The following is a 25810-nucleotide window of genomic DNA, read 5'->3' on the forward strand; positions in this document are numbered from 1 at the left end:
GGCCGCTGTCAGCGGGAACAGTTTCGGCGGGAACGGCCGCCATCTTGAGTCCGACGCGGCCCGTGGAGCCAGCTGTTTTTGGGCCTGCGGCCTCCGTTTTTGGCACAAAAGGGCCTAATGACGGTCCAGGAATGGTGGGCTTTCCTCCAGATTTTGTCTGGACGCGGTATCAGGCCTGGAGATCGGGACCCCCCCCCCCCAATTGGAAGAGGGGGCTGTTTCCGTCTTGGCTGAGAGACCACGGTTAGAGTGGTCAGAGGACAGGCAATGTTTTTCTCCTGTAGCTGCAGAAGCTGCGCTTAGTGATCTGGGGGAGTCAGATGGAATTGACGGCTCTCAGGAGCAGGATTGTTGGATTCCTGGAGAGGATCCTTCAGTAGTGCAGATTTTCCATAGAGATGAGCTGTCAGAACTCATAGATCGGGTGTCGTCCACCCTTCAGTTTGGTCCTGAGGTGGCTTTGGAGGAAACTGTCCAGGATCCGTTGGTGAAGGGCATTCAGCGTCAGGCGTGATCCTTCCCTATGAACAAGGATCTCCGGGAGATGATTTGTCAGGAATGGGATTTGCCGTGTAAGGTGGCAAAGGCAATGGCGAGGCTTTATCCCCTCCCTCAGGACGATAGGGATTCCTTTAAGGCTCCCACGGTAGATGCAGTAGTGACGGCAGTAATTATAGCTACGGCTATCCCGGTTGATGGAGGAACGGCCCTCCGTGATCCTCAGGATAGGAGGTTGGGATCTTTTCTCAAGCGTAGTTTTGTTTTGTCGGCTCTAGCCCTGCAGGCCTCGGTTTGTGGGGGTCTGGTAGCTCGGGCATGTTTTCGTTGGGACGAGAAGCTCCTGGATGATTCGGTAGATGTTGGTTCTTCTGGGGGTCAAGAATTAGCCAACTTGGACATGGGTTCATCCTTTTTGTCTGAGGCATTTTATGATTTGTTGCGTACTTAAGACAAAAAATATGGCTATGGTTGTGGGTCTCTGCCACTTAAGGGAGCTATGCTCTTTGGAGAAGATTTGGACAAGTTAGTGTGAGGTCTTAGTGATTCCAAGGTTCTATGGCTTCCAGATTTTCGATTCAAGGCAGGGGCTAGAACTAGTTCCTCTCGGGGACGGTTTAGGGAGGCTCAGCGGTATAGGCCGGGCAGATCGAGTGGGACCTACCCCTAGCTGTCTGTTCGTCTGTCCAATTTAGATTGTAAGCTCTGTTGAGCAGGGACTGTCTTTTCATGTTAATTTGTACAGCGCTGCGTAAGTCTAGTAGCGCTATAGAAATGTTTAATAGTAGTAGTAGTAGGACCTCTAGGGGTCGGTTTTTCCAGCGCACACAGTTCTTTCGTGAGAGTCGTCGCGGAGGGCGTGGCTTTTCCGCGGGAGGTTAGTATTCAGGCCGCAATTCCCAATGAAGGTGTGCGGGCTGAGGCTCTGGTGCATGTTGGGGCTCAGCTGAGTCTGTTTTACCAGAGCTGGGCCCAAATCAGGTCAGATCAGTGGGTTCTCGAGGTGTTTCGAGGCGGATATGCGCTGGAATTCGAAAGCTGTTCTCCCGAAGTGTTTCTGGAATCCCTCTGTCGGTCTTGGAGCAAGAGGGCAGCAGTGAGGGACACTCTGCGGTGGCTGCTCACGTTGGGAGCCGTGGTTCCTGTTCCTTCAGATCAGCAACGCTCGGGGTGCTATTTGATCTATTTTGTGGTCCACAAGAAAGAGGACACTTTTTTTGTCCCATTTTAGATCTCAAAAGGGTCAATGCAGCACTCAAGGTGCCCTCTTTCCGGATGGAGACGTTGCGGTCGGTCACTGGTGCGGTCCGGAAAGGAGAGTTTCTCACTTCCCTGGATTTGACGGAAGCTTATCTGCACTTTCCTTCGTGCGGCCTTTTGGTTCCAAGTTGCAGGGTCCGATTCGTCAGCACCTTGCAGAGAAGGCGCCGATGGCCTGTACTTATCGTCAGGTCCTGGGCCTGATGGCGGCGACCGTAGTTCCGTGGGCCAGGGCACACATGCGTCAGGTACAGTCAGCTCTGCTCAGTCGTTGGTCCCCTCTGTCGCAGGACTTGGAGATGTGTTGTCCGCTGTCGGTGGCCCTTCGTCTCAGTCTCTGCTGGTGGCTCAACCCGCGCAATTTGGGAAAAGGAATGCCGTTGGAGTCCCCACTTGGGCTGGTAATGGTCACGGATGCCAGTCTGCAAGGTTGGGGGGCACATTGTCTCGGTCAGGTAGCTCAAGGCCGGTGGTCTCAGGCAGAAACAGAGTGGTCCATCAACCGGCTGGAAACTCGGGCCATTTGGGTGGCGCTCCAGGCCTTGCCGTCGGTGGTTCGCCACAAGGCAGTACGAGTGCTCTGCGACAACGCCATGGCAGTAGCGTATGTCAACCGTCAAGGGGGGACGAAGAGCCTTGGCGGCGCAGTTGAACTCATCTTCAGGCTCTCTTGGCAGCGCATGTGGCCGGGGTAGGTCACATAGATGCAGATTATCTCAGCAGGCACACGCTAGATCCCAGGGAGTGGTCTTTTCTTCGGTCAGTGTTTCAGCGAGTTGTGTCTGTCTGGGGACTTTTGGTGATAGATCTTAGGGCAACGGCTCGCTATGCGCAAGTTCAGAGATTTTTTTTTCAGTCGCTGAAGAGACCCTCGAGCGGAGGGAATCGACGCTCTTTTGTTGCCTTGGCCTCGGGAGTGGCTGTATGTGTTTCCTCCATGGCTGTTAGTCGGTCGTGTAATATAGCGCATCGAACATCACTCCGGTCGGGTGATTCTGGTGGCTCCGGATTGACAGCGTCAACCATGGTACAGAGACCTGGTGCGGTTGGCAGGGACGGCGGCCCTGCCTTTGTTGGGATCAGTTCTGTGTCAAGGCCCGATAATCATGCCGGATCCGGCTCGGTTTTCGCTTACGGCTTGGCTCTTGAGCGGCACAAGTTGAAGAAGAAGGGGCTTTCGTCCAGTGGCTTTGCTACGATGTTGAGTTCCCGTACACGATCCACTTCCTTGGCGTATGTCCGGGTTTGGAGAATCTTTGAGCACTGGTGTGAAGACCATCGAGTTCTGCCGTTTCGCTCTTCGGTGGCGGAAGTTTTGGAATTTTTGCACGATGGTGTTGATAGGGGTCTGGCCTTGTCTACACTGAAGGTTCAGGTGGCAGCTTTGTCATGTTTTCGTGGGAAGCTTCAGTGAAAGTCCTTCGCTTCTGTGCCTGAGGTAGTGCGTTTTTTGAAGGGTGTTAAGTTGCTGCGTCCGCCTCAGTGACGGATGGTGCCTCCGTGGGATTTGAAGCTAGTTTTGGATGCTTTGATCAGGCCTCCGTTTGGGCCTCCGGTATCGGCATCTTGTAAGGATTTATCTTTAAAGACGGTCTTGTTGGTGGCGATTACTTCAGCACGGAGGGTTTCAGAGCTTCAGGCTTTGTCTTGTAGGGAGCCATTTTTGTCCTTTTCTGAGGGAAAGGTTTCGTTGCGGACGGTGCTTTCCTTTTTTGCCCAAGGTGGTTTCCGAGTTCCATCTTAATCAGGTCATCTCTCTGCCAGTGTTGGGTGATATGGCTGGAGATTTGGAGCAGCGTGGTATTGCCAAGCTGGATGTCCGGAGAGTTTTGAGTTATCTCTCTGGAACTCAGGACTTCAGAGCCTCTGACCGTTTGTTCGTTCTTCATGGTGGCCCAAAGAAGGGTACAGCGGCTCCTAAGGTGACAATAGCACGGTGGTTGAAGGAGGCGGTTGCATATGCTTACTTGGTGAAGGGTCCTGTGGTGCCTAGGGGCTGGTCTGCTCATTCCACTAGGGGAATGGCAGCCTCGTGGGCGGAGAATAGTATGATTTCTCCATTAGATATTTGTCGGGCTGCGGTTTGGTTTTCGTTGCATTCCTTTGTGAAGCATTATAGGATTCCTGTGCATGCAAAGGACGAGGTGCGCTTTGGGGCAGCAGTTTTGACCTCTGGCCTTAGTAGGTCCCTCCCGTAAGTTAGTTACTGCTCTGGTACGTCCCACGCGTCTTGACCGGTCTGGAGGGTCGCTGAGGAAGGTGAAATTAGATCTTACCTGCTAATTTTCTTTCCTCTAGACCCTCCAGACCGGTCAAGAGCCCGCCCTGTCTGTATTGGAGGCCAGGAGGTGTGTTTGTTGGATAATTCTTGGCTGCTGTAGATTGTTGTTTCTCTAATTGCAGACTCTGTTTATTTCTGTTTTGTGATAGGAGTCTGGGACAGGTGGGGCTCTTCTTTGATAGTCCACCTGTAGAAGCCCAACTGTTTTTTCAAAGGCAAAGGAACATGTTTCCGTAAGAGCAAGCGGAAGATGTTTCTTGTTTTTGCAGTTTACTGTGATCACGTACAGGGTTGCTAGTTGTTGTTAGTGTTTTTTGTTTCTCTGCTTTGTCAGGGTTATACTGGCTAGTGGATGTTCTGCACAGGTTATATATACAGGCTTCAAAAGCTTAGTGTTTTCTCAGTCTCCCTCTGCTGGTAGGAGGACATAACCCACGCGTCTTGACCGGTCTGGAGGGTCTAGAGGAAAGAAAATTAGCAGGTAAGATCTAATTTCACCTTTTGGATGCTAGCATTTAGGTCTTTGGAAACAAGACATTTTGTAAGTTATTTGATTGTTATTATGAGAGATTGCTGTACAGAGATCTGTGTCTACTTGGTCCCTGCCTTGTTCTCCCCTTCAGGCTACCTTTGAGAAAGCTGCTGAGGAGGCGAAGCACCTGAAAAGCAAGCCGACTGATGAGGAACTACTGGAGCTGTACTCGCTGTTCAAACAAGCAACGGTCGGGGACATCAACACAGGTATGTCTACTCGGTGCTATGAGCAATGCAACCACACGCAGCACCTGGCAGCTAAATTAGTTATTTTTTTATTAAAAACTTGATATATTGCCTTTACTAAAACATAGAACAAGGCCATTTACAAATAAAAGCCAATAACAATCATAAAATGTAGAAATAAACTCCAATTCTGATAGGAAAATATTCAGTCATCCAAGACAACAATCAAACCATAACACCACTACAAAAAAAACAACAAATACACACAAAAAAAATCATGTCTGCCCAAATCATTGTCAGCAGGGAGCCCAGAGCAAGTTTGAAAAGTAAGATTTCAACAGGGATTTGAAGCATGAGAAAAAGTTGTGATAAAAGGACGGAGGTCATTCCATAACTTGGGGGTGAGAAAAAAGCTGCATGCCTGGTAAACTCAGTGAGCCTGTCTGGGGGAAGGAAAAACAAGCCAATGTCAAGGGAGTGAAGGGAACGAGCAACGGTGTGAAGGATCTTAAAAGTGAGGCAGAGAATCTTAAACCATGAATGAAATTCTACCAGGAGCCTATATCAAAAGGGGAGAAATTGAATCAGATTTGCGAACTTTACAGAGAAACTGGGCTGCTGTGACAGAATCTGATTATGTGTAATACAAAAACAAACAAACTGATAGTTACATTTAGTTTATTAAAGCGAAACATAAAATGTGAATCAATTTACATTGACCACTGAATACTAATGTGCAGCATTTGCACACAGCCAGCTTTTATGTAGCAGAATGATAAGCTGGGTGGGAACGGCTAAAACCTTCTGAAGTTTGAGTGAATTGCATCCTGTGAGTAGAAACCACAAGGAGTTGAAGCCTGCTGTCCCAGGAATGCAGTGGCAGAAAGCATAGTCTCAAATCATTTCGTAAAAAAAAAAAGTCCTGATCAGGCTACCCAGAGAATTCTGTAACAGGAACAGTCGCTGAAGGAAGACATAAGAATTTTCATTTACGGAGCCTGAATTGTCTAGATGCAACATACTGTTTAACATGCACCATTGTATATCCAGGGGCAAGGCCATATAAGATAAGTCTCTAATTTGCTGTAGAACTTGGTGGAGGGTTATAGCCTCATGATCAAAAGCCCCGCGCTGTTCCAAACAGAGCTGTAAAAATAGTGCTGGAACAGCACAGGGCTTTACAGCACGGATGATCAGAGATAATGCATGCAAATTTAAGCAGCGCAATTATCTCTGATCATCGGTTAGAAGTGCGGGCGAATGCTCAGCACAATCCTCCCGCACTTGTTTGACAGGTCTGGGCTGTCAAAAGCCAAAACCTCTCAAACACGCTGCCCCGAGGCCAAAGCAACAGGGGCTGTAGGTCCGGTGGACCTCTGGTGTCCCCCCCCCCCCCCCCCCCTCAGGTTCAGGGAGGGCTGGAGATCCGGTGGGTGTCCAGCCCCCCCCCCCCCCCCCCAAACACCCTGAAATTGGTCCCTGGTGGTTTAGTGGCCGCTGACAAAACCCCCTCCCACCCACCTACCTAGTGAGCGACGGAGGGGGGCTTGACGCTGTGTGGGGCTACAGACCATGTAAGGGAATCGCTGTCATTTTGCTGTCAAGCCAAGGAAGAAGAGGGAGGCAGGCTTCATCCCTCCTCCAACTATATGATGGGGGGGCCGGGAGGGGGCTGTCCTTACGCTGGACCACCAGGGATTGCTGGGACGTTGGGGGGGGGGGAGTTGGGCTGGAGATCTGCCGGACCTCCAGCCCCCCTCCGTCGCTCGCTAGGTGGGAGGGGGTTTTGTCAGCGGCCACTAGACCACCAGGGACTAATTTCGGGGGGTTTGGGGGGCTGGAGACCCACCGGATCTCCAGCCTTCCCTGAACCTGGGGGGGGGGGCTGGGATCGTCAGGGGGACCGGAGGTCCACCGGACCTCCAGCCCCTGTTAGCGTTTGCTTTGGGGGGGGGGGGGGCCTGCCAGTATGCAACTGCATGCTGGACAGGGCTCACCATTCCTCCCCAATGATCGGCAAACCCTAACGCTAGCTCGGAGCTGGCGTAGGGTTTCCCACAGCCAGCGACCCATATTTTGGCGAGCTGGCCGCTGATCATTGGGGAAGAATACCTAATGCCCTGTTTAGCATACATTTGCATGCTACTTGCGCTACGAGCCCTTGAGTGCGTTGTTTCATGCGCTCGAGGGCTCTGATCATGCGGGGCTAGCAAACGCCGGTGCTAGTACAGCGCTAACAACCTCTAGCGCCGGAGTTTGCTTTTGATCATGAGGGCCTTAGTGCAGCTCATATATTAGCTAGTTGTCACTTAATTGACTGAGTGGGTAGCAATAAAAATGTAAAAACAAATACTGAGGGAGATCATGTAATGCACTGAGAGCAGAGGATGCAGGTTAGGTCTGCTCTGGGGTCCCCCATGCTTTCTTAGCCTAAACTCATCTGCTTTTTTTTTTTTTTTTTTGTCTTGATTGGGAGGTGGTGGTGACAGTGATTAGTGGCCATGCTCTGTGAGCAAACATACGGTACCTGCAGCTGGAGTAATGTGTCCAAGCGGCTCGCCGAGAGTGATAAGGGAAAACCACATGGAGCTGAGATAAAGGTGGCAGAAATTGTGGCCGTGGAGAGCCCCGTGTTGAGAATCATCTGGCTCAAATAACGTAAGGCAGTGGACGCTGCACTAGAGCCACATTTGGACAAATTCTCTGGGCAGATTACAGACCTGGAGACCCTAATAATAGCAGAGACATCGTAAAGGGCTACAGAACTGGAGCAGTGGGTCTCAGATCTGGAGGACTGCATCGCAGCAGGGACCGGCACTGGCAGACCTAGATTGGCAATTTTGAGAGCAGGCGAAGAAATTAGGATTGCTCCTAGCGGGGAAGTTTTCACTTGGTGGGGCTGCCGGAGCAGTGTCCAGAGTGTAACCTGGCTAGCTTACTGGAACGCTGGTTGTCGCAGGAGCTTGCTTTTTCTGACAGCATGGGGCCACTTTGCATCGAGCGGGCCCATCAAGTAGGCAGATTATAAGATGGTTGTCAACATGTTAATCATTAAATCCACTGCTATGTTCACAAGACTTAAGATACTGTGCGGCTACAAACGAAAGCGGGACACTCTTGCATATGAGGATGTGCCAGTGAAAATATTTCAAGACTATTCTGTGGTGGTTCAGAAAAATAAAAACGATTCTGCTGTGTGCAGAGCTCTATGAAAAGAGCATCTGCTTCATGCTACTGTATCCGGCAATCATGAAAGTGCACCTAAAGGGCAAATGGGTCACGTTCAACAATGTGCCTGCAGGTCAAGACTGTATTAATACTCTCTCGGATTCAGGAGGTTCCAAGGAGTAGCTCTTCTATGCAATAATACATGGAAGGACTGTTTTCCCATATTTGTTCTAGCCTTGAATGCTGTGCACTAATGGCTTGGACACCTGACTCTCTTGTTTCCTTTGCTATAGAAACTAATGGCATTCCATCCGTACCACCGTTCTAGCTGACTATCGTCTCCAAATGCTGATTTGCTTCCTTGACATAGATTTAAATTTGGACCCTTTGTTTTCTGAATGTCTTGACTGGGGGAGTGGGGGGGAAGCTAAATATCTGCATATATTCTAAAATCAGTATCCAAATCCCTCAGTACATTGCATTGTGGCTGTAAGTAAAGATTAAATAGCATGGACGACAAAACAGACCCTTGAGGCACCCCCATATCCAACTGGTAGATTTCACACTGTATCATCCCATTCTACTATGAACATTTGATCCTTAAAATAGGAGGAAAACCACTCACGCACTTTCTCTCTCAAACCCATGTTCCAGAGGTGCCACAAAAGAATATTGTGGTTCACAGTAACAAATGCTGAAGATAGTCCAGCCATACAAAACATAACTGGACATTTGTTATCCATCCCTTAAGTACATTAAATGTGTAAGCGGGGCCAGCATTGGCGGGGAGGGGTGCAACTTGAGGCAGTTGGCCTGGACCTCCATTCTACAGCAGGCCCCAAGCCTGCTAAATCTAAAGGACATAAGCCTGCTGGTGGGCTTTAGGGTTCTCTTCTTAAAAATTCTGCCCTGAGCTCATGGATGTTTTCACACCAGCCCTGGTATTAAGAGGGGCTAGTGAGGAAAGCCGGGGGGGGGGGGGGGGGGGGGGGGGGGGGGGGGGGGGAAGGGATATGAGGGGTTCAGCCTGGGGATGGGATGAGAGGGTGAGCGTGTGTTAAGTACATAAGTAATGCCATACTGGGAAAAGACCAAGGGTCCATCGAGCCCAGCATCCTGTCCACGACAGCGGCCAATCCAGGCCAAGGGCACCTGGCAAGCTTCCCAAACGTACAAACATTCTATACATGTTGTTCCTGGAATTTTGGATTTTTCCAAGTCCGTTTAGTAGCGGTTTATGGACTTGTCCTTTAGGAAACCGTCCAACCCCTTTTTAAACTCTGCTAAGCTAACCGCCTTCACCACTTTCTCTGGCAACGAATTCCAGAGTTTAATTGCACGTTGGGTGAAGAAAAATTTTCTCCGATTTGTTTTAAATTTACTACACTGTAGTTTCATCGCATGCCACCTAGTCCTAGTATTTTTGGAAAGCGTGAACAGACGCTTCACATCCACCTGTTCCACTCCACTCGGATGTGTTGTGTCCCTGCTGCAGGAGGGGAACCTAGGGGCAGCAGATAGGCAATCATGTAGGGCAGAAAAGAACTGCTGCAGTCGAGCGAAATAAATTCTGACAAGCCACATAAATCTAAAGAACTATTAGCAAAGAGGTAAAAGATCTTCAGAGAAAGGGGGGCTAAAGCTAGACTGATCCCAAGGACAAAGCTCTAACAGAAAGCAAAAGTGTGTGTTTTTGTTCTTGCATTTAACCCGCCTTTCATTTGTCAAAGCAAGTTGTATTCAGTTGCAGAAACATTTTCCTGTTGCCTAAAAGCTTAATCTAAGGCTAGATCAACTACAGCGTATGCCTATACACTAGTATGTACTTACGCAAGGAGACACTTACTAATAACGCATGTATGTCGGCGGTATGAGCATGTGTTAACATGGAAGTGCATAAGTTTCTACCTGAGGAAGTGGGAGAGGGACGTGACTGCCCCAAAGAACCAGGACTTGAACACCACCTTCCCTGGTTCATAGTCCACTGGTCTAATTGCTAACCTACTGTATTGCATGTAGTTTTACCAGGAGTCTTTGTGGAAACAAAATTAATTCTATAATCTAGTCTTTGACCAAGTCTTGAATAGGGACTACTAGATCTGCATGTTCTAAATATAATCTCAATTGATGCAGTTGGCATAAGGGGGGGGGGGGGGGGGGGGGGGGGGGGGGGGGGGGGGGGGGGGGAGAGATGGACTAAATTTAGCAATGGCTACTTTTATAAAAGGAGTCACAGATGATGGGTCACAATCTAAACAAGCTTGTGTCTTGGAATGTTTAAGAATCTCCCTTTAGATAAGGATCCAAAGAACCCCCTGGTTTCTGTGAATTTAAGTGCTAAATCTCATGCGCGGTTCAGGAATCAACTTTTTACAGAGAAGCTGCAGATACAGCATACATCTGGAACTGCCCCCCCCCCCCCCCCCCCCCCCCACAAATTTGAATTATGTAGCATGTGTGATGGTAGCAAGTGGAGTGTGAGTGCATTTGCACAGATTGCAGAATTTCTAATAGCACCTCAGATGGGGAGCGGCTTGATGAGGCAAAGTTCAGAGCACTAAAGGAAACGACTGCTATGAAGTTGCAATGGTGCAGGAAAGGAGGGGAGCAGCTACTTCTGGTATCATGTTTTCGTGCGTATAACTCATGCACACCCTCTTGCGTGCTATACCAGTGTATTTTACTAAGCCGTTCTAATTGCAAAATTAACACATTCTTTAAGGCTTTTTCTTTTTAGGTTTTTGGCAGAGCTGTACAATAATACCTGCAAGAACCAAAATTGAAAAGCCCTTAAACAAATGTGTGTGTTTGGCAATTAGCATTAAACATGTAGTGTAAATTATATATGTAAAAATTAAGCACTCCATCCTTTATTGTATGTGGGGAGGGGGTCAGTCTTCCAGATAACAGATGTTAGTGTATGTGACACAACTCAAACCCAGCTAAATCCCACTCACTTTCTGATTTGAAATAAGAGACAAAATGTTGCTGAGCTATGGCAGGCTTTCATATGTTCTGTGGAATTGATGTGTAATGCTGAGCACATAGTGGATTGCAGTAACCCAGACCTCTTGCTTCTCTTTTACAGAACGGCCTGGTATGTTGGACTTTAAAGGCAAAGCCAAATGGGATGCCTGGGAAAAGTGCAAAGGTGAGTGTCCTTCTTTTAAAATGCAGAAAGGTCACCAGGCTTCACATTAGAGGGACTGTCCAAGCAGAGATTGTGCCTTTCTACATGCCATAGGGGTGAGAGTACATGAATTCTGTTCAAAATTCTGCACACTTTTTGTAACTTGTGCAGAATTCCCCCAAGGTGCACACATCCTCCTTCTCTCCTCCCCCCTCCCCATGGAATGTACTATCCAATCACCTTCATGCTTCCCCCCACCTCTTTTTTTTTCTGTCTTTCTCAACCTGCCTGCCACAGGTACCACTACACATTGGCAAAAGAGGAGCTTTCAGCCGCATGGGCCTGCGAACGGCTGGGGATCAAGGCGGAAGCAGCCCGATTTGCAACTTCCTCTTGCTGCACTGTAGCATATTCTGTACCGCAGTCTGCACAGGAGGAGAACTCTGCGCTAACTGTACTTTGCACAGAACGTCCCCACGAGTAGTCATGCCATCATAATGGCTAACACAGCAGTAAGACGCTGGAGATTAGTACAATAAAAAGCACCATAGTAAGCTGGAAGGGAAGTTTTTAAATTTATTTATTCAGGAGACATTGCTGGGCAGCTGGAAGTATTAACTGCCTTTCTTTCAGCAAGTGCAGCTGACTAGGAGGGAGCAGCTCTCCCCCCCCCCCCCCCCCCCCCCCCCCCAATAGAACCACACTGGAATTTAGTGCTCTTTTCTCTCCTCGTTACTCTTAGGCCATTCATTGTAGTACCAGTCCTCTAAATGGCAGGTGGGAGAGGAACACACACTTGGTCAGCCCAGAAAGCAAAGTGGGCAGGCTGCTCTGTGCATAATTCCGGAGAACTAATAGAGCTGTACCAAATAGTATATTTTACTGTTCAGCTGAATACGAATAATGAAAAATATTATTCAGCTGAATAAGAATATCGGAGTCCACAGCTGCCCATTCAGGTACCCCCTCAACATCTATGGAGGAAGCTTTGCCAGAGTCGAGGGTGGAGCCTGCATCTCAATGCCATTCCAGTACTAAAGAGGGCTTTAAACTAAATTGGGGATGGGTGAGAAAAGCCCCAAAGTCATAATTCTCAGGAAGGTAAGACATCAGATACCCTTATAGAAAGTGGAAAAGAGTAGCATCTGGAGAGCCTTGTATACCAAAGCCCATAGTATGGGAAATAAACTTGTAGATCTAGAGGCTGCGATGATAGAAGCTGACTTCGATTTAGTGGCAGTCATGGAGATGTGATTCATGGAGAACCATAACTGGGATATAGTTATACCTGGGTATAATCTGTACAGGAAAGACAGGGTAAGTAAAAAGGGTGGAGGAGTGGCATATGTTAAGAATAATATTGGTGACAGAACTGCAGGGCATATGGGGTAAGGAAGAAGCACTGGGTTAAACTGGTAAGAGAGAGAGGAAAAATGGTGTAATATACTGGTCACCTTCACAGTCGGAAGAAATGGACAGAGACTTAAGTTGAAGACATCCACAAGATAGGTAGGAAAGGGGAAGTGCTACCGGTAGGTAATTAATATGCTGGATGTCGATTAGGGTGTCCCTGCTGCGGGGTCGTCTAGAAGCAAAGGGATCTTGGATTCTCTACAGGAAGAATTGTTTCAGCAGTTGGTAACAGAACCGATGCGGGATAGAGCTATTCTAGACCTGGTGCTTACAAACAGGGAAAATGTTTCTGATGTTACGTTGGGAGATCATTTGACATCTAGTGATCACTGAATGTTGTGGTTCAATATTAAGACAGAGGAGAGGGCTTATTGGAGACTGAAGGTCCTAGAGTTCAAAAGAACTAACTTTGCTGAGATGGGGAATTTCTCAAGAAAGAGTTGGTTGGATGGGAACAGCGGTGGGCAAAACTGAAAGGAGCTATTTTAAAGATGCCAAACCTTTTGTTAGAAAATTACATAAAAGTAAGAGGAAAAGGCCACTCTGGTTCTCAAACGTAGTAGTGGAAAAGGTAAGAGAAAGAAGGTTGGCCTTCATACTGTTAACAAGAGGACTTGAAGGAAGACAGGCAAAACTACTTGAAAAAGCTAAGAGAAGCTGGAAAAGCTGTCAGAAAAGCGACGAGACAAATGGAAGAAGATAGCTGATACAGTAAAATTGGGGGACAAGATATATTTTTCAGATATGTGACAGGAGGAAGTGACATAATAGCATTGTGAGGCTCAAACCTGAGGGGGAGGAATATGTAGAAGTCGATATTTGTTCTGTGTTCACAGATGGAAAGGCTGGGGTAGGTCCACAGAAAACAAATGCTAATGAAGATGGATGTATGGTAGATTGTTCATGAGGACCTAGCTAAACTTTACATCCAAGGGTTCTCAAGGAAGTCGGAGAAGTTATGGCAGTTCCGCTGTCTGACCTCTTCAGTTCCTTAGAATCTGGAGTCGTCCCACTGCACAATGGTCCACACATTCACATTTCACTATTGCCTTGAGCAAGATACCAAACATGATTCTGTTTGGACAGACAGTTCTGCAGAGTTTGTTTGGGGTCTAGTACCCTCCTAGGCCCGTTTTATTTATTTATTTATTTATTTATTTATTTTGTTTGAGGCTGCAGCACACTCACACAGTTGTATATAGTTTCAGGTTAATTCCATTGCAAGTTCCTATTGTCCTACAGTTTTCGGTGAGCCTGGTAGCTAGGGATTCCCACATGTGAAAATCAACTGGCCGCCTTGTCCTCAGAGAAAGCAAAGATACTTGCATGCAGCTTTCTCTGAGGAAAGCATGTGCAGTCGGCGCGTTGCAGTGAGCTTTTAGAGTACACCTAAATAGTGTTCCACACCAAGTTCCATGGATAATGTTGCCCACAGTGAGGATTAATGGCCCGCTGTCCTAGTAGAATACTTGCTACAGGCACACATCTTCGCTTTCTCAGTGTGGCAAGGTCACGTCTGTGACTGACCCTCACAACTGGTGCTTGCTGTACCTTGGAACAGACCATAATGCCTCTAATTGTAAACTAAAATGCAGAAGTGGACCCTTGGGTAATAGTTGGAGGTGACCCGCGAGAGACATTTTGGCACTTGTCCATTGACAATCAGAGGCATCGGTCCTCATAGCTGGTGGAGCTGCATTGGACATGAGTAGCCATACTGGGTCAGACCAATGGTCCATCTAGCACAGTATCCTGTTTCCCATCAGTGGCCAAGCCAGGTCACAAGTACCTGGCAGAAGCCCAAAATTGTGACAACATTCCATGCTACCAATCCCAGGGCAAGCAGTTGCTTCTCCATGTCTGTCTCAATAGCAGACTATGGATTTTCCTTCAGGATTTGTCCAAACCTTTTTTTTTTTAAACCCAGAAACGCTAACCGCTCTTACTACATCCTTCGACAAAGAGTTCCGGAGCTTAACTATTCATAGAGTGAAAAAATATTTCCTTCTATTTGTTTTAAAAGTATTTCCATGTAACTTCCTTGAGGGTCCTCTAGTCTTTGTACTTCTACTTGCTGTACACCACTCAGGATTTTGTAGACCTCAATCATATCTCCCCTCATCGGTCTCTTTTCCAACCTGAAGAGCCCTAACCTCTTTAGCTTTTCCTCATATGAGAGGAGTTATCCCCTTTATCACTGGGGACATGCTGCCTTGATGTTGGGCGTTGATAGGGCCCCATTGAGCCAGGCATCATTGGATCCAACATTGAGGACACACACTAGGTTTCAGAGGCGAAGAAGCGCTGACATTGGATGATTTCAAAGCAAGGTGCCAGGAGTTTCAAGGCACATCGGCGATTGAAGACCACTACCCCTCCATGCAGTCCGTTCTGATTTGCCACTCTCCTCAATACCGGGAACAGTCTACTGAATTTGGCTTCGTCATCTTTGCAGTTTGTCCCCATTCCCTAGCCTTTACTGATGTGGCTCCGGGCAGTGCCCGAGGGCCCAGAGGCAGCCGCACACTACAGTCCCCACGGGGCCCTGGTGGTCTAGTGGCCGCTGCCACTATTCTCCCAGGTTGCAATTCTATGCTTACAAAATGGCTGCTGAGACCTCTGTGGTAGTCTTACGAGAGGTGAGACTACCTTGGGAAGTCTCGGCGGCCATTTTGTAAACACGGTGTCTGGCAGAGTAAGGGGGGGGAAGAATGGGACTTGTATACCGCCTTTCTGTGGTTTTTCCAACTACAATGAAAGCGGTTTACATATTATTTTTTCAACAATTTTTTGTTGATGACAAAACAAATAAACATATGCCACAATCTGAGGATACAGAAACTCGGATATGAAACCATATTCTAGAAATTCAGACTGTTACAGTCAGTCATCAACGTTTTAACTTTTTACCCCCCACCCCCACCCTCACCCCTCTTTGGTGTTTATAGACTTTTACTGGTTCAAACACATTTAGTATCCAATATTACCAATATTCTAACCAATAGCCTCACTACGTGGTTGTGCTCCAACAAACCCACCCCCCCACCCCCACCCACTTCCTTCCCTTCCATCTTCAATCTCTCCCCCCCTCCCCTTCCTCCCCACATCCCCTACCCCAGTGCAACACTCGGTTTACATATTATATACAAGTACTTATTTGTACCTGGGAAAATGGAGGGTTAAGTGACTTGCCCAGAGTCACAAGGAGCTGAAGTAGAGGCAGCGGGTGGGCAGGAAAGAGGGGACTTATTTCCTGCCCCTGAAGAAGCCACAGCCACTAGATCACTAGGGCCCTTCAAGGTAGGGGGGCAGCAGCAGCACAGTGGGAGGGGGGGGGCACTGGTGGCAGCAGCAGCAGGGGGGTAGAGTAGTCTTAGTGCCTGAGGGCCCAGAGTACTCTCTGTCCACCCCTGCAAACTAGATTTGACAGAGCCAGCAGGTCAGCTTGCCATACTTTGAGATTATTAGGCCACGTGGCCTCCACAGTGCATGCCCTGTCCATGGCACGCTTGCGTTCGAGAGAAACCTAATGAACCCTAGCTTCTCAGTGGAGTCAGGCCTTAGGGAACCTAACGGATGCCCTCTGTGTTGCTCTGGAGCTTGCAGAGTTGTTTTTGTGGTGGACCATCTGGCCTAATTTCATCCAGAGATTCCATTCCAAGCTTCCCCGCCTCACAAAACGCTGACAACAGATGCATCTAACTTGGGCTGGGGAGTTCACATGGATGGGTTTCATTCTTAGGAGACCTACCTTCATATCAATCTCCTAGAACTCAGGACCATTTGGAATACTCTAAAGGCTTTTTGAGATCTGTTGATGCATGAAGTTATCCTCATTTAAACAGGCAAGCAGAGATGTATGGGATTGTGCTGTTTTGTGTCAAGATGCAGTCGGGATGTGGCACTGGGCCTCCAGTCATGGAATGGTAGAGTGAGCGGGGAGATCCAACCACACAAGTAGTCGCTCTTCATGGGCATTGCCTGGGAGATCTTCCAAGAGTGGGGCACCCCCTCGGTAGATATTTGCCACTCAACAATATTGGTCTTCTGTTCTGTTCCGCTCCAGCGTGAGATCACATGGCAGACTAGCGTCTGATGCCTTTATCCTTGATTTTGGGGGGGGGGGGGGGGGGAGGAGGAGAGGCTTGCATGTACATGTATCCTCCCATATCTCTTGTGGGGAAGACTTTGCTGAAACTCAAATAGGACCAGGGAACACTGATCCTCATTGCGCCTTACTGGCCGAGGCAGTTATGGTTCCCTCTGCTTTTGAAGTTTCCTACAAAAGATTCATGGAGATGAATTCTTTCCAACTCTCATCACTCAGAACAAAGGATGTCTTCTGCACTCCAATCTCTAGTCCTCATGGCTTGGATATTGAGAGCATAGATTTTTCATCCCTTCAGCTGCATGAGGGTGTCTCCTGGGTCCTGCTGGCTTCCAGGAAAGATTCCACTACGTTTGCTTTAGGCTAAGCCCCCAAATCAGACCCGCAATGTCATGTGACTTCAACATCATCCTCACTAACTGATAAAGCTCTGTTTGAGCCACTTGATATTTGTAGTCTGAAGTTATTAACATAGACGCTTGCATTCCTGGTAGCGGTCACTTCAGCATGCAGGGTCAGTGAGCTTTAGGCCCTAGTAGGTGATCTTATACGAAGTTTCATCACAAAAGAGTGGTTCTTCGTATGCATCCTAAGTTCCTTCCTAAGGTGATGTCGGGGTTTCCACTTAAATCCAGTCCATCATTCTACCAACATTTTTCCCTAAGCCTCATGGCCAACCAGGTGAAAGCGCATGTCACGCTTTGGACTGTAAGAGCCTTTTTGGAGAGGACTAAAGCCCATAGACACTCCACCCAACTTTTTGTTTCTTTTGACTCAGATGGCGGCAGCCATCAGTAAACACACTTTATCCAACTGGCTAGCAGAGATTGCATCTCCTTTCACTTATGGCGAGGCTGGGTGGACTCTTGAGTCATGTCACAGCTCACAACGTCAGAGCCATGGCTGCATCGGAAGCCCATTTGGTCTGTCTCCATTGAGGAAATTGCAAAGCTGCAATGTGGTCTTTGGTCCACACATTTTCACTTCTCTACTGCCTTGAACAGGATTCCCAATGTGACAGTCGGTTTGGAGTCTAGAATCCAACTCTACCCTCCTAGGCCCATTTTTATTCTTTTGTGGGCTGCACCTTCACAACAGGAATGTATATAAGTTTTTTAGTTGGTTTCTGGTTAGCCTTACCTGTTGCAAGTCTCTCTTAACCATTGGGGTTTTTTTTCTGTGAACCTAGTAGGGTAGGGACTCTCATATGTGGTAAGTATTCCTGCTTGTCCTCTGAGAAAGCAAAGTTACTTACCTGTAGTAAGTGTTCTCCAAGGACAGCAGAACACATTACCAAATACCCTCTTACCTCCCTTAGGAGTTATATTCTCTAAGCTTTATGCTTAACTGCTGGTCCCACACGATTGAGTTGGTGGGATGGCACTGTGCATGCGTAGTAGGGTGCTGCCAAAAGTTGTGTTAATGTGTGTCCTATTGTCCTCGGAGAACATCTGCTACAGGTAACTTTGCTTTTGCAAATGGTCATGTTGTTCAACATTATGTACATAGCATTGTAGCTTTAAGTATGACCCCCCTTTCTAATATAATTGTGTAATACTGTAATTTTAGCGCTATGTTGGCCACAGCTAACAACAAAATATGTTAGTGGTCACTGGTGGAGCTTGTGGTTTAGGAAGGAGGTATGAGGGTTTAATCAGTATAAATCAAAAAAAAAAAATTAATAAGCCCTGCACTGTAGATTTTGAACTCTTGGGGGCCCTTTTGCTAAGTTGCACAAGCAAATAGGCTTAGCGCATCCTAACACGGGACTTACCCATCTCTAGCATGGCTGGAAAAGAAGCATTTTTTCTATTTGTTGAATATCTGGCTGTGTATAGCCATTTTTTTTAAAAACTAACATGGGAGCACCTGCTGCCTCCTATTTACGTTATGGCTGTGCTAATCATTTACAGTGGCAGTAATGTCGGCACACTAGCTAAATAGCATAGCTATGCCCATTCTGTGCTCTAGTGCACACAGATGGCAGAATGCATTACTGCATCCTGGGTTTAGGTATATATTAGTGCTTAAAGCAGCTTAGTTAAAGGGTCCCTAAGTGTGTTACATACCTGAACATATCCTTCATCTTAGTGTTTCGTTTTTTTAATTTTTTTGTTTGTTTTAACTCTAGGTATGGCAAAAGAAGCTGCAATGACCGCTTATGTAAAGAAAGTGGAAGAACTGAAAGCAAAGTATGGGACAAACTAAGCCGGCTTCCATACTGTCAGTGCATTGGGATTAAAATCCATGTCTTCTAACTGGTGTAGGGAGAAGTTCAGTGAGACCACCAGGCTTTTGTGGTGGTGGTCTTTACCAGGACAGAACTACGTTTCTGTTCAACTAACATATGGTGTAGAACTTTAATATTTTAAAGCCTGTTTTTTCTATTTCAATTTTACCACACACGCACTTGGAATTTCTGTCCAAGTGCATGGTGACTTCTTGCCGAGTGGCCTGACTATGGTTAAATTTTCTGCTGAAGGCTAATCACAGGCCTGGAGTTTCTCCTGCTGAAAATTACCTCCATGCCACCAGTTTGAAGTTATTTTCCATACTTTCATTTGAAAGTTCATGTGGATGCAGGATTTTCACTTCTTTTCCTGATTACCTGTATGCTGGTTGAGTGGAATTTAAAAGTGTAACTTTTGCATTTAAATGAATTTTGAATGAATAAAGTTTAAATTTGTTACTTTTTCAGTTATCTTTGTTTTAATCTTGTCTGTGCTTCCTTTTCACATATTTCTCATCTGGCAAAAGCAGCCATCGCTTTTTTTTATTTTTTTTTTTATTTCTTCCACAGTAGATACTATGCTGCTATGGGCATGCATTGGGACAAACCTAGTACAAAAACAGTCCTTAATGGGAAATGGGGAGCACTGACTGCTTGGCACATAAATGGATTCTTGCAGTAGCAAGAGGCTTTTTTTTTTTTTTTTTTTTTTTAAATCATGCAGCACTTTAGGCTTTCTGGGTAGGATAAGTATTGCCTTACTGGGACAGACCGAAGGTCCACCAAGTTCAGCATCCTGTTTCCAACAGTGGCCAATGCAGGTCAAAAGTACGATACATTTTATGCTGCTTATTCTAGAAATAAGCAGTGGATTTTCTCCAAGTCCATTTTAATAAAGTCTGTGGACTTTTCCTTTAGGAAGCCATCAAACCTTTCTTTAAAGCCCGCTAAGCTGCTTGTACTACATTCTCTGGCCACCAATTCCAAATTACACATCAAGTGAAGAAATATTTTCTCCGATTCATTTTAAATTTACTATTTTGTAGCTTCATTGCGTGCCCCCCAGTCCTAGTGTTTTTTTGTTTTGGTTTGAGGTTTTTTTTTTTTTGGGGGGGGGGGGGGGGCACAACTTTCTGCAAAGTTTTCAGTTTCTTTGCCCCCACCCAGTGAGACAGATGCTATCAACCCCTTTTGTAGAATTCTTTCTAGTTTCTATAGGGTAGCAAAGAATAAAAAGCTATACAACCTATACGGAAAAATAGAACTGATTTCCTTTTAGAAGCAAGTAGAACGAGCTGTTTTAAGAAAAGAAAAATTTAACAGGAACCAAAGCAAACCACAGGAAAAATCTTTACAATAGGAAATCGCTCTCTCTCGCTCTCAGAAAAACTGAATTTGCTCACCTGAAGGATGCAGTACTGTAGAGAAAAGGTCCTGCAGAGCTTCTCTGGGTCATGTATGTTTGTGTTCTCACACTGCTGCACATACTACCCAATAAAGGTTTGCAGGCCCTTTACCCGCTCCTGGAGGTGCCACATCCTTCAGGTAAATCAAGTCAATTTTGCATGTACAGTAGCATAGGAATGCTTTAGAATGGAGTGTGGGTGGTGTCATGAGCAGGAATAAGTGTTAGCACTCATCTACTCAGCTTTTATAAGTCGTATAAATCTTCTGCTAAAATCAAATACTTGGATGTTTAACCCTCTGCATCCACGTAGGGAACAGGTCCAATTAATAGCTTATCAAGCTGGAAATGTGATTGAGAACCTCATGATTTCTTTTCAGTGTGTTACTCAGTCTCATTTATAGGTTTTGAAACGGTTAATAAGCAAAACCTAAAGTGAGTTTAAATGTATATCCTTGTAGAATCAAAATTAGCATTTAAAGTTACAGGTATAAGCCTAAAATCTTTTGTTGGGCTCTGAAGTTTTTTTTCATATCCACTTTACAGCCCTTACATGGAAAAGGGTTAGAGACTACTGGCATAAGATTTAATAAAAGTTAAAACATGCCTTGTAATTGTAGCCGATGGCCCTGCACCCTAAGCCTATAATAAAAATGAAGTTACATAATCAATCATAGGACTGGTATGAATACAGAAAGCTGATTTGCTTAAAAGTTGGGCGAGAGAGTTAAGGATAGAAAGTGTTGCATTTGACACCCTGCTTGGCTGGTAGGGTAACTGACCTCCAAAATCTTTTTTTTTATATTCAACTTGAGTTGCAAGAAATAATAGGGAAGTAATGGCATCATAATATTGACTTTAGTTTCATGCTGAAAGTGGGTAAAGCCTAGAAGGCCAGACTGTTCATAGTATTTCACATTCCATGTTCTCTAAAGGTACCTTTCCTTGGAAAATAAAGGCAATTCTCCCTTGGATGAAATGTTACTACATTTAAGTTTCTAATAGGGCCATAGTCTACAGAAAATTCTGATGATCTAAAGTAATGTTTGAAGTGGCCACATTTTGGTGTTAATAGAAGTTCCAACAGTTGTATCACTACCAATAAGACCCACTTCGGAATGACTATTGTAAAATCCATCATAGCTTAGCCCCTGTATGTATAGAACTCATAGCAACAGTAAACATGGAAGTAGAACTAAGATTAGTTGTTGAGCACTGTAGCAATTTCATAATAAAAAAAAATGCTAATGAAAACAATACATCAAATAGAAAATGTACTACAAAACCACCTAAACACTTACCCCCAAAACTGAAACAGCAGCTGAAACTCATTACCTGGTTTCAACCAAAGGGAAATGGGAGTTGATATACCGCCTTTCTGTGGTATTTTGCAACTACATTCAAAGCGGTTTACATATAATACAGGTACTTATTTTGTACCTGGGACAATGGAGGGTTAAGTGACTTGCCCACAGTCACAAGGAGCTGCAGTGGGAATTGAACCCAGTTCCCCAGGATCAAAGTCCGCTGCACTAACCACTAGGCTACTCCTCGCAAAGCTGAGTCTGAAACCAAAAACTAAAGTTTTTGTGTGAATGTGAACCAATGAGGCTCACCGATAAGTGTTGGAGTCTGCACTCTGCACCACTTCAGGTTAGGGGGAGGACTGAGAGGGAGGGAGACACGTAGGGTAAAGCGCAAATTTTCAGCTTCCACTGAAAAACACATGGCTAATTTTGGCTACCATGGCCCTAAAATCTTTTAGGCAAAACCAAAATTTCAGGCCAGTTTCAGTACCACAACCAAAACAAACTTGGTCAACCTCTAAAATGCAAAACATCGCTCAACTTGGCGCAGACGTTGACCCACATGTGAGAATACCTGCTACAGGTAAGTATCTTTGCTAAATAATATATGCTAATCCACTGGAACATAGTGATTAAACAATTGTATTATTCAAATTGTGTTCTCTTCTCATCATCTCTGCTGCTCACATATCGCACGTACATGCAACCAACCCTTTTTCTCCACACACACACACACACACACTTGCATGCAGAGGGGTTGGAAACAATTTCTATGAACCATACTCTGCATGAAGTATGATTTTTTGTTTTGTTTGCATGTCTTGGCACTTGCTGGTAAGAGGGATGCACAATTAAGAACAGGTCTAGGGCCAGTCCTTGAGGGCTATACTTGTGTCTAGTTTTCATATTTTCATTACCATGAAGATTAAACTAACAGTTGTGATAAATTGTATGGAAATATAGTGCCTTGGAAGAGTCCTCATACCCTTGAACACTTTTTTCATTGTGCTGTTTAAAAAGTTTATTAAAATTCTCAAGCTGCTCAGTCTTCGCGGAAACATGATTCTGATTGCTTCCTTTTGGCCGTGTCAGATTTGGTTCCCTCTTCTTCTGGAGTTGTCCTCCGAAGAACTGTGGAGATTGGAATGTTTTCCAACCTTCATCACTCAGAACGAAGGGGGCGCTTCTGCATCCCAACCTCCAGTCTCTGGCTCTCACAGCCTGGATGTTGAGAGCATAGACTTCGCCTCCTTGGGTCTTTCTGAGGGTGTCTCCCGAGTCTTGCTTCCAGAAAAGATTCCATGAAGAGATGTTACTCTTTCAAATGGAGGAGGTTTGCTGTCTGGTGTGACAGCAAGGCCCTAGATCCTCGCTCTTGTCCTACACAGACCCTGCTTGAATACCTTCTACACTTATCAGAGTCTGGTCTCAAGAGAGGTTTGCTTTTGTCAAAGCCCCCTGTCAAACCTCCACCAGTGTCATGGGATCTCAACATCGTTCTCACCCAGCTGCTGAAGCCTCCATTTGAGCCACTGGATTCCTGCCATCTGAAGTACTTGACCTGGAAGGTCATTTTCTTGGCGGCTGTTACTTCAGCTCGTAGAGTCAGTGAGCTTCAAGCCTTGGTAGCCATGCTCCCTATACTAAGTTTCATCACAACAGAGTAGATCTCCGCAAGCACCCTAAGTTCTTGCCGAAGGTGGTGTCGGAGTTCCATCTGAACCAGTCAATTTGTCTTGCCAACATTTTTTCCCTGTCCTCATGCCCGCCCTGCTGAACGCTGGCCTTCTATGTGGAGCGGACATGCCCCTTCAGACAGTCTGACCAAATGTTTGTTTGTTTCTTTCGATCCCAACAGAAGGGGAGTTGCTGTCTGGAAACGTACCATTTCCAATTGGCTTGCAGATTGCATTTCCTTCACTTACGCCCAAGCTGGGCTGACTCTTGAGGGTCATGTCATGGCTCATAGTGTTAGAGCCATGGCAGTGTCAGTGGCCCACTTGAAGTCAGCCACTATAGAAGAGATTTGCAAGGCTGCGACGTGGTCATCAGTCCACACATTCACATCTCATTACTGCCTTCAGCAGGATTCCTGACGCGACAGTCGGTTTGGGCAGTCGGTGCTGTAGAATCTGTTCGGGGTTTAGAATCCAACTCCTCCCCCCTAGGCCCAATTTTGTTCTGTTCCAGGCTGCACTCTCGGATGTTTCTTCGTAGGTCAATCCTTGTTATGTCCTCGGAGAAAATGAAGATATATACCTGTAGCAGGTATTCTCTGCGGACAGCAGGCTGATTGTTCTCACATACCCGTCTGCCTCACCTCAGGAGTTGTCTTTTTCCCACTTTGCTTTGTTATTGAACTGCTCGGGACTCTCGCACAACGGGCAGGAAGATGCGCGCCCTCGAAGACTAGCAAACTTTTGTTGCTAGGAAGATTAATGTTCCTCGGGGCTGCCGTGGACCCAGTCATGAGAACAATCAGCCTGCTGTCCTCGGAGAATACCTGCTACAGGTATGAGTCTTCATTTTACACAATCAGAATGTTCTCTTCAAGCACATATTAAATCCATAGGGCCCTGACTACTGATGCTCACCAGCTCTGTCACTCTGTATGGCACAGTCTTTCTCTTTATACAGCTGGGACACCATTTATAGTACCTTTTAACATCTTGGGCCTGTTTGGGTCAATATAATCTGTCCCTTACCAGTTGTAAGACTCTATGGCACTTATTTTCAAAGCATATGGATGTCCCAAAATGCCGAAATGGATGTCTGTGCTTGAAATGTCCAAATCTCGATTTTGCAAAGGTGGGATTTGGACTTCTGGCACTGCCGTACGTCCAAATAGCAAGGGGGAGTGTTGCAGGCGTGTTTTGAGAAGGCCTAGGGAGGGCCCAAAATCAGTACATCCAATAGAAATTACCAAAGGGAAGGAAATGTCAAAGTATGAAAAGGACATCCCAGGGCAGACTGACCATTTGGGCATCCAGGCAGTACCCGAGGGCCTAGAGGCTCTAGGGAGCCCAGAGGCGTTGCCCACTGCCGCAAACTACAGCCCCCACGGGGCCCTGGTGGTCTAGTGGCTGCTGCTACTATTCTACCTGTTTGCACTGCTGTGTTTACAAAATGGCTGCTGAGACTGCCACGGTAGACTCTTATTGGATGTCATGATTTTGGGCCCTCCCTAGTCCTGCCCAAAATGCCCACAACACTCCCCCATGCTATTTGGACATACGGCAGTGCGGGACCCAGGTGATTGCTTTAACGCGATAACCAGGATCCCAGCACACAGGAGCAGAAAAGTGACTGACAGACCAAGGGAGGAGCAGATGCAAGAATGGGTGGTAGCCCGAGTGGGGGGGGGGGGGGGGGGGTCGGCAGTGGCAGCCCTGACCCAGAAAACAGGAATTTTATGGATAGGAAACTCCAGCCCTCTTAATATAGGTTCATGTTTGCAGGTTGGTTCTAAAATGCTTCCCATAGTGGATAGGATTAGAGACTTGGGTCTGTATCTGGATTTCTCACTGGAACCTCAAGTTGCACAACTGGTGAAATTAGCTTTTTGTAAGTTAAAGTTGGTGAGGAAACTTCAACCTTTGCTAGATATGAATTGATTTAGCTGGTCATGCAAGCTTATGTTCTTACGCATTTAGGTTATTGTAATTTTATGTATCTTGGTTTGTTGAAAACAGTTGTTGTTGTGTTTACAAAGGATACTGATTGCGGCTGTGCAGATTGTGCTGAGAGTTCTTTGGTGGACCCCTACCTGTCTTGTCTGTTGCTTAAAACTCTGTATTGGTTGCTAATATGGACTTGGGTGCAATTATAGGTTTTTTGGTTGTAACCTGGGTTTTTCACATGGGAGGTCATTTATTTATTTGTTACATTTGTATCCCACATTTTCCCACCTAGTTGCAGGCTCAATGTGGCTTACATAGTACCGTAAAGGCGTTTACCAACTCCGGTAAAGAACAAATACATAGTGATGTTGTGGTAGAATAAGTTTCTTGTGTTACAGACACATATGAGAATCATAGAGAGGAAGAGTTATGTCCATTACGAGCATTGGTTTCGTTGTGTAGCAGAGTTCAGGCATTTAAGTTGGGTCGGTAGGGTATGCCTTTTTGAACACGTTTTTTAGTGATTTCCAGAAGTTTAGGTGGTCATACGTTGTTCTCACGGCTTTTGATAGTACGTTCCACAGTTGTGTGCTTATGTAGGAAAAGCTGGATGCATACATTGATTTGTATTTGAGTCCTTTGCAGCTTGGGTAATGGAGATTTAAGTATG

The 25810-nt window shown here is 46.2% G+C and overlaps 1 protein-coding gene across 1 annotated transcript in view; it reads left to right on the forward strand.

Annotated features, from left to right (window-relative positions):
• Positions 1-19279, forward strand: part of DBI (diazepam binding inhibitor, acyl-CoA binding protein) — a 43051-nt gene extending 23772 nt beyond the window's left edge. The window contains exons 2-4 of the mRNA XM_030210401.1: positions 4663-4780; positions 11016-11078; positions 18710-19279. Of these exons, the coding sequence (XP_030066261.1) occupies positions 4663-4780; positions 11016-11078; positions 18710-18786 (258 nt within the window). The 3' untranslated portion in view covers positions 18787-19279. The remainder of the gene's footprint in view (positions 1-4662; positions 4781-11015; positions 11079-18709) is intronic.
• The last annotated feature ends 6531 nt before the right edge of the window (positions 19280-25810 follow it).

This window comes from Microcaecilia unicolor, chromosome 7 (genome assembly GCF_901765095.1).
Source record: "Microcaecilia unicolor chromosome 7, aMicUni1.1, whole genome shotgun sequence".
Classification (NCBI taxonomy): Eukaryota; Metazoa; Chordata; class Amphibia; order Gymnophiona; family Siphonopidae; genus Microcaecilia; species Microcaecilia unicolor.